The sequence below is a fragment of the Myxocyprinus asiaticus genome, chromosome 9 (assembly GCF_019703515.2).
Source record: "Myxocyprinus asiaticus isolate MX2 ecotype Aquarium Trade chromosome 9, UBuf_Myxa_2, whole genome shotgun sequence".
NCBI lineage: Eukaryota > Metazoa > Chordata > Actinopteri > Cypriniformes > Catostomidae > Myxocyprinus > Myxocyprinus asiaticus.
The window spans coordinates 23,361,624-23,380,166 of NC_059352.1; the positions used below are offsets into that span (position 1 = coordinate 23,361,624).

An 18,543-nucleotide genomic window follows, 5' to 3' on the forward strand; every position below is an offset into this window, starting at 1 on the left:
CTCTACAGTCTTTTAGAAATGCCGGTTTTGTTAAAGAGAGAGTTTTAGCATGTGTTCAACAAATCAATGTACAGTACTGTGCAAAAGTCTTAGGCACATAAGATGTTTCACAAAAGCATTTGTCTTAAGATGGTTAATTATATCTTCAGCTTTAGTGTGTCAATAAGAAATATAAATGTTAGACTACCAAACATTACTTTTGCAAATAGAAAAGATTAGAATAGAAGAACAGGGAGCCCTGCAACAGATGTCATTACCCCCACTGAACAGCGTGTCAGTCTGAGATTACATAAAGAGACAGAAGCAATTGAGACAGCCTAAATAGATAGAAGAACTGTGGCGAATTCTCCAAGAAGCTTGGAATATCCTATCTGCCAACAACCAAGTAAAACTGTGTCCAGGTGTACCTAGGAGAATTGGTGCTTTTTTAAAGGTAAAGGTGGTCAAACCGAATATTGATTTAGCTTTTTTTATGTTTACTGGACTTTGTATGACACAAGTGATAAATGAAACCTATTTATGTCATTATTTTGAAGACATCCTCACTATGCAACATTTTTCACAAGTGCCTAAAACTTTTGCACAGTACTGTAAATACTTGTAAATAGTACAAATTATGCAATTAAAAAAATAATCATGTAACAAAAAATAATATATGAAATATAATATCTTATTTATTGATCGAATACATGGATTTGTTCATTTTTAAAAAGCCAAAATGTGACCAAAATGATGAAAAAGGCCCACTGTATAATTACCAGGATTAGCTGGGAGATAATTACTTTTATATGTAAGAAAAAAGGGACAATATAACTGAAAAAACCCATGTGAATCTATATTGAATCGGAATCTAATCAAGACCTTGTGAATCGGAATTGAATCGTGAAATCTGTATTATTACCCAGTCCTAAAAAAGTCTGTGTAAACACGCTTTTTACAAAAATTGTATTAACATTATTTCTGCTTTGTTATATCTGCTCTGTCGAAATCTGAAATTATCTCATAATTTGGCAATAGTCTGCTGAAGCCAGTACATGCTATAAGAATTCTTCCTCAAAGAATCATTGATGGAACTGTTAAGGAACCAGAATCGTTTAGAGGAATCAGAATCTGAACTGGAAACTTTCATTCTTTATGATTCCCATCCAAGTGCACATTTCACAAAATAAAGCTTGTTAGGTTATAAATTTGGAAACTTTCTGGTTGTCAAATTTTAGTGGAACATGTCCACAACTAATGGGATCAACTACACCTGTGTGAACTTGAGCGTAGCTTTATACATGCTCTAGAATGACATTGAGATCAGTCAGTCAAAAGTAAATGCAAAATGGCTGAGAAAAGTAAAACTATAGTTCTGAGAAAAGGTCTAGCATCGTTTGTTTGCGGATGACACTATGCTTTGATATTGTGTCATCTAATGCAATGGCATTGATATATTTTAAGTGTGGCTTAAGTGTCCAAATACTTTTGGGGGCCACTGTATTATATGACACCATGCCTAGCTTCATTATTTTGCTCCTATCAGCTCTAATGAATTGTTTTGTCACAATGCATTTTGCCTATTACATCTTCTCTCTTTGTCTCTGTCTGTCTGTGTCTCTCTCTCCCTCTCCATCTCTCACTGTTTCTTCCCTCCATTTGTTCTTTGCTTTCCCTTCATCATAACAAATGCATTCTCTCGCTGTCAGGGCTCATTTAAATATTTGGGGTGAGAATGAGAATATATAAGAAGAGAGATATTAATATTTATTCTATTAGCTAAAGTGCTTAGGTCTGTAATTTTGCACCATCCCAAAAGCACTGTCTTAGATATGATGGATAGCACACCATAATTATGGACTTGAAAAAGTGCTGATGGCAGCAGTACAGACGAGAGGCCAGCAATGGATACGCCAGCGGAGCAAGGGTTAAAGCGCACTCTCATCCTCTTCATTTCTCCCTCCCTCTCTTCTTTTTTTCCACCCATTCCCCCTCGATCTCTGGCTCACATACTAGCAGTCTCTCAGTCTGGTATTCTCCCTGTTTTCTGTCCTGTTTCTTCTTTTGTTTGCTAGTCATCTCCATTCACTCCTCATCTTGATCACTCTTTTGATGTTGCTTCATGTCCTCTTCATCCCTCCATCACTCTGTCACTATTCTCCCTTCACGGCCCTTATTTCATAGCCACACCACCAAACATTATTTCTGTCTTTCTCTCTCTCTTTCTTGCACTCTGTCTCAGTAATGTAAAATGTGCTGACTCTTTCTGCTTTGTGGCCAGTAGAAAGCTCTTCTAATAGGCCCTAGAGACTTCCCAGCCTTTCTTAAATCAAGTGGAAAATTGTTAACTTGCACTGATATAAAGATGTTCCATCCACTTCTCTTTTTTTCCTTACACACTTCTCTTTTCCCTCTATTTTGCTGCTTTTATGTAAATTAAAATGTATGAGAGAGCATAGCTGGGGAGGTCTTAAGCTTTTGTTTTCTTTGCCCAGACCACAGCCGTGAACATCAAAGTTAATGAGCCTTCTCAGTACTGCGTCCACCTCCCAAAAGTGGTATTTTCTTCTAATTAGATACGATTCTAAATAGCCAATCAACCTAGAAGGTCAAATTGATATTGTTCATCCTTCTGGGATTGTAGCTATCATGAATTTACACCAATCATATGTTTGAATGATTAAAGTGGAACATGTTTAGGATCATACAGTGAAAAAAAAAAAAAAAACAAACTATAAAATGTACCCCCCAAAAATGAGGCAGCAATTTGCACACTTTCTTTGAGTCATTTTTTTTTTCTCAATTTTAGCATGCAATATAGTTTAAGAATATCAGGTAAAGTCTACCTAATATAACTTGGATTGTAAATGCAATTTACCTTTTTAATATAGGCAAAGTTTACTTTTAAATAGTGGGAAAAATTAACCTGAAAAAACTAAGAATTTATTATACCTTTTTTATTATAATTATTGCAGATTTTTTAGACTACATTTAACTAAATCTATTTCAATTACTCACAGGAACCACAAAAGTAATTGTTAATAATATTTATTGACCAACATGTGCACAAATGGGTTGACAAAACAAAAATATTTCACAGAGAATCATCTTTGAATGTTTAAATGCACAATGCAGTAAAACTTTTATACATAAAAATCACATCTGATCTGGCATCCAGTTCTTTAAATAAAAAAGTCCTATTAACAGTGCACAAGCTTGTTGCTGTATTTAGTCAGTACTTCACTGTCCTCAAAATGATAGCAAACATTATTCCTTATTTTTCAAAAGAATGACAGAAAGACTTCCATATCACACAGGTGTATAACAGCTAATTCTGTGTTGAATTCAAATGGGCTGCTTAACTTGCACTGTGTTTACCACTGTACATCAGGGCGCGAGCGCAATGCAGGTTCGTCAGCGCTGCGCTGCTTGGGTGAGAGACAGGTGGTGGTCCTGTTCTGCTCGCGCAGCGGCCAGCGGCCAGCGGATGCGTTGCACGGTTTAATCGCAATAGCGACTCTATCCTTGTATCCCATTCCAACAGTGGCAGAACAATGATTCCTTCATTGTTGATATGAAACACATACCTAAGCCTTGGTGAGATGCTGGCAACTTTCCGTGATTTATTTAACAGCAGGACCAACATGAGTTGAATGCATGGAAAAACAGAAATATTTTCAGATTCAGAAATCTGATAAACATGTATTAAAATAGCCATGTCTTTTAGTATCTAAACAGAAATTTACTTTTCTACTTACCTGCAACAGTAAAAAGCATATAATATTTCTGGCCTCGCTCGATTTGAATTCCAAAAAGGCGTCAGTACGTGCAGCGTCAGAAATACTCTGATTTAAAACGTGTACCGCACGATAACGTAAAGCTTGGTCACAAATTAATTACAAAACAACAAATTTAATGTTACTTTATCACATAATCTTAACCCATGATAAAGGATTTCATTTAGCCCTTTGTAAAATGTTCCTGAGCTGGCAGCTGGATCTTATACGAACTTGTAAAGCCTTGCCACTTGGATAAAAACAAAATAAACTTGCATAAAATGTCAACTGTATATACACCGATCAGCCACAACATTAAAACCACCTGCCTAATATTGTGTAGGCCAAAACAGTGCCAACCCGCATCTATAAATAGCATTCCAAGATGCTATTCTTCTCACCACAATTGTACAGAGCGGTTATCTGAGTTACCGTAGACAGTTCAAACCAGTCTGGCCATTCTCTGTTGACCTCTCTCATCAACAAGGCATTTCCGTCCACAGAACTGCCACTCACTGGATGTTTTTTGTTTCTGGCACCATTTGGAGTAAATTCTAGAGACTTGTGTGTGTGAAAATCCCAGGAGATCAGCAGTTACAGAAATACTCAAACCAGCCCATCTGGTACCAACAATCATGCCACGGTCCAAATCACTGAGATCACATTTTTTCCCCATTCTGAAGGTTGATGTGAACATTAACTGAAGCTCCTGACCTGTATCTGAATGATCATATGCACTGCACTGCTGCCACACGATTGGCTGATTAGATAATCTCATGGATGATTGTTGGTGCCAGACGGGCTGGTTTGAGTATTTCTGTAACTGCTTATCTCCTGGGATTTTCACGCACAACAGTCTCTAGAATTTACTTTGAATTGTGCCAAAAACATCCAGTGAGCGGTTCTGCAGACGGAAACGCCTTGTTGATGTGAGAGGTCAACAGAGTCTGGCCAGAATGGTTCGAACTGAAAAAGACTACGGTAACTCAGATAACCGTGCTATGCTATTATGAGATGGGGTTGGTGCTGTTTTGGCGGCACGGGCAGTGGCGATTTTAGGGGGTGGCCTGTGGTGGCCTGGGCCACCCCTGAAATCTCATTGGCCACCCTGTGGCCACCCCAGAACTGATTGGTAGTTCATCATGTTCATCAACACAAGAACGAAGAACCAATAGAAACATCTCAGGTCATTTGTTGATTTAGAGCCACACTGACCCAGGGTCAGTTTTATATTTCTGACCATTGTAGTAGTGGTGGGACTGAAGCTGTGTGAGCTGCTCTTTGATCAGTGGGGGGAGGGGCAGGCTGCGGGCGGCCAGGCAGGTGCCGCAGGTCGCAGGCAGCGGGCGCCAGGTCTGGAGTATAATGGTCGGTCAGAAGCACGAAGCTGACACGAGCTAGTGTCTACCTCCAACTTCCAATGTGTTGACGACGTCGATTTGTGGTCAAAAAGAAAGCTGTTATTTGAGAGGTATGTTCATCTAATCTAACGTTTAATTTATCCCGAATTTCCATGTGAATGTGAAAACATTTTTTCATTGTTACAGTAGCTAGGTTAAAGAGTAAGCTAGACCCTACACCACATTCAGCATGTTATCTTTATATTGACATGAAATATGAAATTGCATGTTTTCTGATTTAATGACGGAGGTGTGAAGCGTTTTACAGATGTATATGTTCAGTAGCTAAAGTTATATATATATGGCTAACCTGTGTGTGAAATGGAAGGGTTTGTGCTGTGACTGTACTTTAAATCTTTACATGAGTTATTTATGAGCTCTTTACGTGTATTATTGGTCAGTCAGACCAAGTTTTTATACCTTATTTGACATTTTAAATATGCAGAGGCAGGGCAAATTGCACTTAAATGCCACAAATGATTTGACTAACTATTTTATTTGGTAATATTCAAAGTAATTGAAGCTATCAGAACATGTGGAAAATAAACCTGAGTAGACACTGTAAATAGAGTTTTGTTTTTTACTGTATTCAGAGCTCAATCTACAATTTTGGGGTTTCCAGACAGACGTATAAGCCCTCGTAGCCAGTTTCACACACTGATTTGTACCCAATTTAACAATATTTTTGCTGGACAGTGCAGTTATAGCTAATAAATGAATGAATAATTGATTGAATGATTGATTGAATTGTGCCTCAATCAGTTATCACCTGTACTTGTATCTTTTTATGATTATACACTATACCTGATGTTATACGCAGATTAATTCTCTACAATGAGAATAGCACTTAAAAATGTGTAACTGACTTTTCCTAAACAATTACTGATTTAAAAATGGATGTTATGTTAAAATAACCAGAGATTCCCAGAAACTGTAATAGGTTGAAATAGAACAGGAATAGAAAACTGTCAAATGTCAAAACAACAGTCTGATATTGAATACAAACAATTCAGTGAATGCTAACATGAGTTTAAGAGTTCATTTATTCTACATGTGTAGATGTTGAAGCAAAGCAATGCGATATTTACACATTTTGATCATGTGCCATTCATAAAGGTTCTCCTGGTATCGCCACCCCACACTAGGTCTGTGCTACATCTTGGCCACCCCAGTAAAAATGTCCTGGATACGCCACTGGGCACGGGGGGACATACACAATATTAGGCAGGTGGTTTTATTGTTGTGGCTGATCGGTGTATATACAGTATATATCTTACCTTAAGTTCTGTGTACAAATAAAATTTTCTGTCAATCCTGCTGGATGTCTGTTATTTATTTCACTGCATCTCTCATCGTAGATGGTGCATGTGCACATGCGTACGTGAATTAAATGTATTTTAATAGAATTTATGAGGCTTTTATGAGTTTTTAATTAAATTATTAGAGGACATGTTCTGTAATTATATCAAATGAAATTTACTGCTTCTAATTCAAGAAATATTTAACTGTTAATTATTAAGTTAATCTTCCTAAAATTACTAGGTAAACTGAAGATCTTATTTCCTTGGGTATATTTTAACCAATGTGTATGAATAGTAATTAACAACCCCAACATTTTTTTTTTTTTTTCAGTGTACATTTGCTAGATCATCATACAATAAAATGTTGAAAAGAGTGTTAGGACATAATTCTTTATAATTATTATCGTTAATAAATAAACAAAAAGTATAATGAAAACTAGCACTGAACAAATGTGTGTTTGCAAAGGAACAAAAACTACTCGGCAAATATAATGCTATAGACACTTTATAAGAAAGACCTGTACACCTACTTATTCATGCGATTATCTAATCAGCCAATTGTGTGGCTGCATTGCAATGCATAAAATAATGCGTGTACGGGTCAGGAGCTTCAATTAATATTCATATCAACCATCAGTATGAGGAAAAAATGTAATCTCAGTGATTTGGACTGTAGCATGATTGTTGGTGCCAGACGGGCTGGTTTGAGTATTTCTGTAACTGCTGATCTCCTGGGATTTTCATGCACAACAGTCTCTAGAGTTTACTCAGAATGGTGCAAAAAACATCAGTGAGCGGCAGTGCTGTGGACGGAAATGCCTTGTTGATGAGAGAGGTCAACAGAGAATGGCCAGACTGGTTTGAGCTGACAGAAAGTCTACGGTAACTCAGATAACCGCTCTGTACAATTGTGGTGAGAAGAATACCATCTCAGAATGCTATTCTGAGATGTGGGTTGGTGCTGTTTTGGCGGCACGAGGGGGATGTACACAATATTAGGCAGGTGGTTTTAATGTTGTGTGTGATCATTGTAATAGTCTGTTTAACATTTGCATACTTCAGGGGTTCAAGCACCAACTGAGCAACTTCCATTGAGATGAATAAGAATGCTAACAGATAGCTCTCTCCAGGGCTCTACAAACCCACTGGCCATCCCTGCAGCTAAATATAGCAGCAATGGCAAATTAATTACACATTCAATTATCAAAATTATTATTCTTTTTTTTTTTTTTTTTTTTTTTTATTTTACAAATAGAACTTGATCTTGAACATTGATGCCGAATCAAAACATTAAAAAAAAACTATCAGACTAGTTTGAGAATGGTGCAGTTTCTGATGAGTTTCTTCTTAGTCCATTCTATTTGTTTTAAGGTATTTAGTAGTACATGTGTAGTGCAGATTCTGTGACCATTAGCTCAATTTAATATATAAAATTTTGTGTATTTTTTTTATATACATTTTTTTTTTTTTTTTTTGCAAGACCCACTTAGGCTTTAGAATGTCAAGAACACAAATGTTCATACAGTTAAATTACTGAGTTATATTTGAAATAATATAGTCATGTTTGATATTAATTATGACATTAAAAAAGTCAACTTATTTCACTTTACAGTGTTTTCAATTTCTCACAATTTACATGTTTGTCCTGTCTGCCTTTACCCAAGCTTTGGATGATTAAAGCTAGACAATGGATGTTATCAGTCAAACAAGGAACAAATGGGTGTTTAAAAAAGAAAGGTCCCAAATGCTCTTCTGAAATGGGGTGGAATTGGAATCGACTGAATTCAAGTGGCGAGGGATTCAGCAAATTGGACCAATTAGCCATGAGTGTGGTGAGTGATGATGTTGTCTATAGGATGATTTAGGGGCATTAGAGACCCAAATTTATTGGATGCGATAATCCAGTTACACAAGATTCTGTGTATATAAAAATATAGACAAATTATATTTAAGTATTTTATGTATAACAGATAATATAGCAAAAGTTGTCCTCTTGTGCTTGAAATGAAGATCCCATAACCACACTCTACATGTTCTAAATGTGATTATTCAAAACAGTTAATTTAAAAAAGAGCCTGCTTTCTTAACATTTACTTACATAAACGAGTACAGTGGCATTATCTGGACATGTCAAACCATTGTAGCCCCTTGTTTTTTTTTTTAAGCGTCATACAGTATCTGACATTTAACTTTTGAGGGAGAGCCTCAAATGGGTGAGACTTGATGACATAGAGCCAATAATTTCAATGTTGATGTACGTGATTGACAGCTTTTGAATATTAAAAGCACTGCCATACAGTACTTGGACATGCTAACACAGTGGAAGTTAGACATAACACTTTAAGTTTAGCTAGATAATCTTGTCTTTTGCCTATTGACAGTTGTTAACAAAATAATTCACCAAGCTCAGATCTGTACTATATTATTAAGGAGTTTGAAAAACTGCTTTTGGGAGCAACATTGCAGATGCCTAAATAATAAAGTACACTGGGGTCCAAAAGTCTGAGACAATTAGTGAAAATGCTTCTATTTTGCATTTTTCTAATACAGTTTACATTACGATTTGTTTTACATTTGTACATTTTTTACATTACACCTTTTGCCATTGATAACTGACATCCTCACTCTTAAAAAAACACCAACTGCCACTGCTTTGGATCTGCTAGGGGCCTAATGTAAATGGCAGAATAATAAGGCAACTATGTATAGAAGACAGGAGGAATTACAGAATAAAGGGGGATCTGAATATGATTTACGCTGATTTCTGGATGCATCTCAGTTCTAAATACCAATGTACCTTATAATGAGAGCCTCTGGTGATTAACTGTAAAAACTGCAGTTGTGGAGATATGGGTACAAGGGTGTAACGGAACTCTGTAAGGCCGGGAGTTTGGGATGCTTTTGTAGATCTGTCCTAAACCCCGTTGGAGAAAGTGTCTCTGGGCGGTCTGCCCTGCGTGGTGACATGGAGTCCACACTGTTCCCAGACACACAATCCATCAGCCACCCTCCCCTCTCACACATACATAACAGACACACTCTCTCTATTTCTGGAGCAACGTGCCCCACACTCTCCCAATCTCTCTCTCTCACTTATACACGCGTCTTGCGCTTCTCACCCCATAGTGGGGTATAATTAGCTTCTCTGACAGGTGGGAGGGATCGGGTCTCCCAAAGAATGAAGCTACCAATTTACGTCCAAATTACATGGGCACACAGACACTCTCACCTACTCTCACTTACACACAAACACGCTCACCTTCTCTCACTTATCAGATACTTACACGCACCTACCGAAGTGTGATCACACACAAACACTTTCTTTTGCTAACTCATGAAACCTGAGCATGCTTGTCACCCCCCATTGTCCCACGTTTTCATAACCAACCTAAAAAAAACATTGTAAAAATCCATAGTAAGTCTGCTAAAGAAAGAAAGCAAGCATTCAGATTTTCTGCTCTCTCCACAGTGTAAGAAGAAACACACTCTGGTATGTCCAGAATTCTCCACTACAGGCGTCTGTCCACGTGGATCCAATTGTAAGCTGCACCACAGACAGAGTGTGAAACGCACTGGCTCTAACACAAGCTCTGGACCAGCCAAGAGGGCCCGCACCAGAGACATTTTAAAAAGGTGCTATTTTCATCTCTTGGTACATTTTGAATTAGAAAACGATGCAATAAGGTTTTATACATTAACATTAGTTAAAGCATTAGGTATCATGAACTTACAAAGAACAAAAATCTTTTACAACATTTATTATATATATTATCTTGGTTCATGATATTTAAAAAAAAAAATATATATATATACTATTTTTAGTTTATAATGCATCATGTAACATTTTATATACAAAATGAATGTGTCAATGAAGTGGCACTCGTTTTTGTCCAGATCTACAAAATTATTCAATAATACATTTAAAATGCAATTCACATAAAACAATGAATACTTGAATACCCCTCTTGTATGTTAAACATGTTTTCAATTTCTGTGTTCTAAGTCATTTTTATATTTTTTCTGGATGTCAAACATGTCTAAGTGGTCTGGAGACAGTAAAAAAAAAAAAAAAAAAAGGTCTAATTAAAATCTAATTAAATTTTCTTGAAAAAAGAAATGTTGTCATAAGTAGTTTGGAATAATATTTTATTATTATTATTTATTTATTTTAAATAAGCATTGAAATAATTTGGTTTTAAAATATTCATATTTTTTTAAAACTTTTGTCCACCATTGTCAGGTAGTGAAAAAAAAAAAAAATAATAATAATAAAAAAAAAAAAATTAAAAAAAAAAACATTTGCCAGAGAATTCTGATTGCTCTGTGATTGGCCAAAATGCTAAGTTTAAATATTCTGATAACCTACAGTTTGACCTTTGTCCTAGTTTGTTTAAGATCTGAATTTCTGATACATGAATTTGAGAAATTGGTTTGTGGAGGTCTGAATTTCTTCTAAATCTGAAAATTCAAACCTAGAATTTTATCATCTGAATATTTACAGCTAATTCCACCTCTAAACACTCATTTTTATCATCATCTTATTATCACCTTATCATCACCTTATTTAAAGTGTTAGAATGTTTTTAACTGGCCTTGTAAACGTGCCTGAGCTTGTACTCTTGAATCTTGTAAACTTTCTCTGGAGTTATTAAATATCCAAGTAAATCTCCCCTAAGCATGCTGACTACTATATTTCCATTCTCATTAAGCTAGATAAATACATCAAATGTATTTCCTCATTCTAAAATTTACTATTTCACTTAAGGTCTAACTTTGTCATCTTAGATCAGAGGAAGGGAATAGTCTGCCTGCAGAGTCCAAACAAGCATATGAGGGCTCATCCAGCTCGGGTCCTGAGAAGCTGCTATCCTACATCTCTTTGTCCAGCTCTCCTGACATAGCAGAGATCTCTGAAGCCCCCGAGTTCCCTTCCACAACAGGCCCACAGGCCAAAGGTGAGAGAAAAGTTTAATAAAGTCAGAGGGTAGTTAGATTAAACTGATCCTGTGTGTAATAACTACAGTAAAATAAAGGTTAAGAATAGCATAGTGGTATGGGGCCTGGGTAGCTCAGTGAGTAAAGACGCTGACTACCACCCCTGGAGTTCACGAGTTCGATTCCCAGGGCGTGCTGAGTGACTAAACTAAATTTTAACCAAATTGGCCCGGTTGCTAGGGAGGGTAGAGTCACATGGGGTAACCTCCTCGTGGTCACTATAATGTGGTTCTCTCTCTCGGTGGGGCATGTGGTGAGTTGTGCGTGGATGCCGCGGTGGATGGCGTGAAGCCTCCACACACACTATGTCTCCGCGGTAATGCGCTCAACAAGCCACGTGATAAGATGTGCGGATTGACGATCTCAGACGCGGAGGCAATTTGTCCTCCGCCACCCGGATTGAGGCGAGTCACTACGCCACCACGAGGACTTGGAGCGCACTGGGAATTGGGCATTCCAAATTAGGGAGAAAATAAAAAAATAAATAGTATAGCATAGTGGTGCCAAATAGATATACTTTTTAAAATTAAGACAAAAGTTCTTAAACACGTTCTGGTTATCAAATATTAGTGGTAACTGCTAGGGCACTTGTTTAAACTTGAGGGGAACTGAATTCATAGATCCACTAAGTATCCTTGGACCAGTTGGTTAAAAGTAATTGCAAAAATGGTAAGTACTTCTCAGAAAATGTCTAGCATAATTTTTTTGCAGATGCCAATTGGTTTATTTACTGTCCAATGAAGTGATAGTGCATTAAAAAATGTTAGTAAAAAAAAAAAAAAGAAAAAAAGAAACATTTTTAAGTGTAAGCTTAACTGTCCAAATACTTTTTGGGGTTGCTATATATAAGGAGTAGGGAGGTAATAAATATTTATGGACAAAGTAGTTGGGTTATTTAATACGTAGTGAGAGGGGTAATAATATCAGGGGAGTTGATATTATTTAAGAGCGGAGTGCATGAGGTATATAATACTTACTGAGGGGGTACTAATATTTAGGTTTGTTGTTAAGGACAGGCACAGCTGAAGCTGGTATGTCAGTCTGACTGAGAGGATTAGTGGAGTGGGGCCCCTATATCCTCGCTCGCTCTCTCTCTTTTCTCTCTCTCTCTCACACACACACACACACACACACACACATACAAGTCACACCATATGGAACAGTGTCTTTATCCCTAACACTCAAAAAGCCAAAATTGATCTACTGCCTCAACACAAACTCACACACATTCACACAGTAAATAATGATCAACTTCTCCCACCAGTTCTGAGAAACTGGGTATAACTTTTTATAATGTAAATGAACATTTCTCAGCTTGTCTTCTCTTTTCTCTAGCTTTCATACTTTCTTTTATGAATTAGCTACTGCAATACAGAAACTGCTGTGATTAACCTCCGCACTCACACCCTAACAGTCTCTGTATCACACCGTCACATGGGCAGACTACAACCTGCTACACACAGATACACACAAAGTATTATCATCTCTCTATGTAAACATTTATACATGTTTACCTCATGTCTCTCTCATTTTTTGTTGCTTGCTCTCTGTTTTATCTCATGAGCACATCCCTCAATGCTTTATAATCGCTTTCCTTCTGTTTCCATAGCTTTAATAAGACATGGCAGGATTATTTCTGTTATATCTGCATGTTTATATAAAGTTGGTGCTTGTTACACAAACACACACACATCTTTCTGCCAACTTCCTATTTCTCTGCCACGCCAAGTTCCAGATCAGTTCCCCTTTGGGATCATTGATGGCAGGCATGTCTCTCAGAATAGCACAGGTGCCCACCAGACCACCATGGCCTTTCACATGGCCCTTTCCCATCCTGTTGACTGAAATCATCTGCTGCATACAGACTGAACAAGTTCTACAAACTCACCTGCTCACCAATCATAGTCTGAGGTTACTCCGTTATCTCCTTCTGGTAAACACAAACAAAAAGAGCAGTTAATTGTTACTAATGAGAGCCTAACTCACTCTAACTTTAAAGATTGTGGCTGTCCAGACAAACTTCTCTCAGCTTTGCATAAATTTGCACAGACTCTATGCATCACTGCCTGCATCTTCTCTCCCATCCTCGGTCTCTGTGCTATCCCTCACTCTGACACAATCACACACTCCTGTGTCATTCCTCTTTCATTTAAAACAGAGTGATAGCCACTCCTGTCATTGCCAGTGCTATTTATTTTTCACTTGCCTTTCTCCTTTTTTTCCCCCAAATCAGTGTTCATTACTGTTGTGTAACCAACAAACAGCAACAATGAACTTTATCAAAAACATGAAAAGGCTCTTATTCATTAAAAGGAACAAAATAGCACGTCTTTTTTTTTTTTTTTTTTTTTTTGCACTGCACTGCACAGTTTCTTTGTGGAATTTCTCCCCTCTCCTCTCTTCTCTTTGTAACAGGAAAGACACTACACATCAAGCCACGCTTCTAACGCTTATTCATGACACAAACAGAGCACTTGCTGAAGGAAGAGAACTGTCAACTATGGTGGGTTTTTTTAATCGGTAATAAACAGGGTTGGGAGGGTTACTTTTGAAATGTATTCCACTACAGATTACAGAATACATGCTGTAAAATGTAATTTGTAATGTATTCCGTTTGATTACTCAAGGTCAGTAACATATTCTAAATACTTTGGATTACTTCTTCAGCACTAGTAGATTTTTTCACTTGTTTTGACTATAAAAACTCTGCCAGTACAGTAAGACAAAATACACGTTAAAAATACATTCTCTGAAAAACCTAAATATCTTATGCAGTGTTGTTTCTAAAGCAAGATTAATCAAATTGATCTTGTTTTAAGGATTTTTAGATATTTTTACAGGAAAACAATACAAAAATTATTATTAAGAATATGATTTTTGCCCTAATATCAAAGGTCTTACTAGAAAAAAGAAATTATGATCCAATGTGAATCTTCTTGATGACAAAATATGATTGTGGCTGGTAACATGTGCATGTAAAATTGTTGGAAATAGCATTTTAGCTTAGCGTAAAGCTGACAATTTACACAAGGTTTATTTCTATTTCTTCTGCTTCAAACTTACTTCAAACTTACTTCTCTGTCTGCTCGTATGAATGTAACACATCATAAGAAAGTGTTTCACCGCTGTTCAAATGCACTTTGGATCACATCATTTATATGTATAGATGTTTCCATCTGAAAGGACTAAATATTAAATGAAACAAATGACAATAAAATGCAAAGTAATCTCTTCAGTAATCAAAATACTTTTTGAATGTAACTGTATTCTAATTACCAATGATTTAAATTGTAACTGTAGTGGAATACAGTTACTTATGTTTTGTATTTTAAATACATATTACCGTTACATGTATTTACGTATTTCGTTACTCCCCAACCCTGGTAATAAACCATGAAACATGTTTATGTCCTTTTTTAGACCTTCTGGACCTTTAAAGAAATTACAAAGGCATGTTTATATTAGATGTACACAGAGAGTAAAACATTTAGATTATTAGGCTGTGTCACATGTATATTTTCAAGAACTCCGAGTTGCAAATTTCTCAGAATATTTCTTTAATGCTACAAAACTGGAACGGATCCCTGTTTGATGAAATACTCGTTCATCACAAAAAAAATACATTTGCATTTATGAGTTCATGACTTATTTTCAAAGTGTAAAGTAATTCTCAGGGATTTTTAAAACTGCGTTTCTTTAGTGATTAATAATGTAAAGAAATGATTTTATTGCATAGAATGTAAGCTCAAGCAATTGTTGTATTTTCAAAGAATTGATCATTTGTAATAAAATCACTTTGAGATTTTTCTTGATTGTGGTTTTCTTTTTTGCTGGTGTGTTAGTGTGCATTTGTGACTACTCCTGTTAATAAATGCATATGCAGGATTGTGTATGTGAACCAGGGTCAGAAATTAAGGGGGCTCAGGCAAAAATGCCACCCAAATTTAAAAAATAATTCCCTTGTAATGAATGAATCTTGAATCTTGATATAACTCTTAACCTCCTGAGGCCCAGGAGTGTTCATTTTCAATCTCCATTTTTGATTTGTAACTAGTAGTACCTAATAAAAATGCCAAAAAATGAAACAAATCTAGAACAAATAGTATTCCTAAAAATTGATGGCAACATATGTGGAAATTCTAAATAATACCAAGCTATAGAAAGCTATAGGATGCTCCCTTACTTCCTATTTAGTGACTTAACCTCCAGTGTTCTGTCTATCTGTACTGGTCTCAGGACAGTTTAAAATGCACCTTATTTTCACCCTAACTCCATAGAAAGCCTCTGGAAGCAACTTTGATTGATTCTCAATGTGATAATGCGCAGTGACTATAGGATTTCTAAGGAAAAAATTTGAACCTAGAGACTGTAATCTTTTGACTCAAACAGGTTTCAATGTAAAAATGTAATTAGGTTTCTTACCAGATGTAGTTTTGTTGGCGTTTCTCCAAAAGACAAACTCCACCATGTTTTGTCACATGACTCCATAAATTGAAAGTTTAACCCTTTACTGACAGCCCAGAGTCTTCGGAACTGAGATCAGTCAGTTTAAATTCATTTAAATTACGCGTTGCGTATAGTGATGCCAAAATACAATGTCCACGCATGTGTACACTGGGTCGCACAAGGTTAATATTCTATTATAGTTCTATTTATACATATTATGCCATAAAATAGTTGATGTTGATTTAATTCTTTGGGAAATAAGTTATTAAATCTTGTATTTAAAGTGACCTGTTTGGCATAAACAAACAGTTTGTTTTAAATGGTTATAAATATGCCCTCATAAAGGAAGAAAATTACAGAGAAAAATCAAATCCATTGGGGAAATACTGCTTGAAATATACACATGACAGTTTATGCCCTGAAAAGTATTTAAAAAAAAATAACATCACAAGCCACTTCATTCCCATGTTGTTTTATAAATAGCATTTCCATTTAACATGAAAAGTATCTAAATTCCTGCATGTGTTATGAAGCAAGTGGATGTAAACTACATCACATGGTGTTTGTCACTGTAATTGAGTCTTAAGGAAAAATTCTAATGCCTCTCTCACACTCACTCTCTCTTCTCCTCCTACTTTTTCCTCTCTGTAACTGCTGTCTGACCAAATCCATCACAACTTATTTCTGACAATGTCATTTTCCTTTCTCCATTCCCTGTCTTTTTCGAAAGCACATACTTGATTTAGGATCCATTCATACAGTAGATGAGCCTGCTTGTCACTGTTCTCCTTTCCCTCTTCTCCGTTGGGTAATGTAATTAGTGATTTGAGTGTTAAACAGTGGTTCAGAGAGGATGATGGGAGCTGTAATCCCTTGAACGCCCCTTGCTGTGTGGAGACTGCTGATATTGAGACTATTAATGCGTCGTTAAACCAAGGCCTTATGCTCTGTACACTGTGACAAACGACTACCGGTCGCTACAGGAAACCTGGTTAACTGTCGCCGCCAGCAACGACAGGGGGCATTAATACACCGTGGCGTGGGTCTTGCTGCGGAACACGACACAACTCGCTGGCACTGACAAGCCTGCTCCCGTGTTAACGAGATAAAGGCCATCCCAATGATGCGAGCCACATTTGCGCTTGCGAGTGAGATGACATAGAGGGATGGAGGGAAGGAAACATTCCCTCATCTGACTTTTCGCTGCCTGTCTTTCTCCCGTTTAATCGTTCATGCAGGGAGGAATACTTCACAAGAATGCGTGTTGATATGGGTGTTGTAAAATTAAAAAAAACAAAAGTTGTCATACATCACCTAACCCCTTTTAACTGATTTGTCTTTTCTGCATTTCAGCTCGTGTTGGTCTCACTTTTTTTTACTCTGAAATATATATATATATATATATATATATATATATATATATATATATATATATATTAAGCATTTTTACTTTTATTTTGGTAAGTAAAATTTTGGGCAAAGATATAATAACCTTATGAACTATGGAAATCAGAAATGAACTGTTTTAATAAGGGGCAGTATTGCCCATTTAATTGATTTTCATGGGCATTTATTTATTTATTTGTTTTACCTTTGAGGGCATATTTTTTTCTAACCATCTAAAAATACACTCATTGAGCACTTATTAGGAACACTATGGTCCTAATGAAGTGCCCGACGTGGTCTTCTGCTGTTGTAGCCCATCCGCCTCAAGGTTCGACGTGTTGTGCATTCTGAAATGCTATTCTGCTCAACAAAATTGTACAGAGTGGTTATCCGAGTTACCGTAGCCTTTCTGTCAGTTGGAACCGCTCTGGCCATTCTCCGTTGACCTCTCTTATCAACAAGGCATTACCGTCTGCAGAACTGCCGCTCACTAGATGTTTTTGTTTTGTGTTTGAAAATCCCAGGAGAACAGCAGTTACGGAAATATTCAAACCAGCCCGTCTGGCACCAATAATCATGCCATATTCAAAATCACTGAGATCACATTTTTCCCCCATTCCTATGGTTGATGTGGGCATTACCTGAAGCTCCTGACCTGTGTCTGTATGATTTTATGCATTGCAATGCTGCCACAAGATTGGCTGATTAGATAATAGCATTACATTTTTTTTTTTTTATCACACATTATACATTTTGCACATATACAGTGAAATTCTTTTTTTCACATATCCCAGCTAAGCTGGGGTCAGAGTGCAGGGTCAGCCATGATACAGCACCCCTGGAGCAGATAGGGTCAAGGGCCTTGCTCAAGGGCCCAACAGTGGCATCTTGGCAGTGCTGGGGCTTGAACCCCCCAACCTTCTGATCAGTAACCCAGAGCCTTAACCGCTGAGCCAGCGCTGCCCCCATTTACATTTATGCATTTGGCAGACGCTTTTATCCAAAGCGACTTACAGTGAACTTATTACAGGGACAATTCCCCTGGAGCAACTTGGTGGTGGCTGTGGGGATTGAACCAGCAACCTTCTGATTACCAGTTATGTGCTTTAGCCCACTGAGCCACCACCACTCCTGAATGAATATGTAGGTGTATAGGTGTTCCTATTAAGTGCTCAGTGAGTTTATACTGAGTGTCATCCTTTCATGTAATATACCTTTAATCAGTTAAAGTACATTTTCAATCAGAGCCATTAGGTTGTT

At 36.9% G+C, this 18,543-nt stretch overlaps 1 protein-coding gene across 1 annotated transcript in view; it reads left to right on the forward strand.

Moving 5' to 3' along the window:
* LOC127445870 (zinc finger CCCH domain-containing protein 3-like) overlaps nt 1-15,195 on the forward strand; it is a 181,927-nt gene extending 166,732 nt beyond the window's left edge. The window contains exons 10-13 of the mRNA XM_051706308.1: nt 8,121-8,288; nt 9,926-10,089; nt 11,242-11,411; nt 13,867-15,195. Of these exons, the coding sequence (XP_051562268.1) occupies nt 8,121-8,288; nt 9,926-10,089; nt 11,242-11,411; nt 13,867-13,898 (534 nt within the window). The 3' untranslated portion in view covers nt 13,899-15,195. The remainder of the gene's footprint in view (nt 1-8,120; nt 8,289-9,925; nt 10,090-11,241; nt 11,412-13,866) is intronic.
* Nucleotides 15,196-18,543: the final 3,348 nt, after the last annotated feature.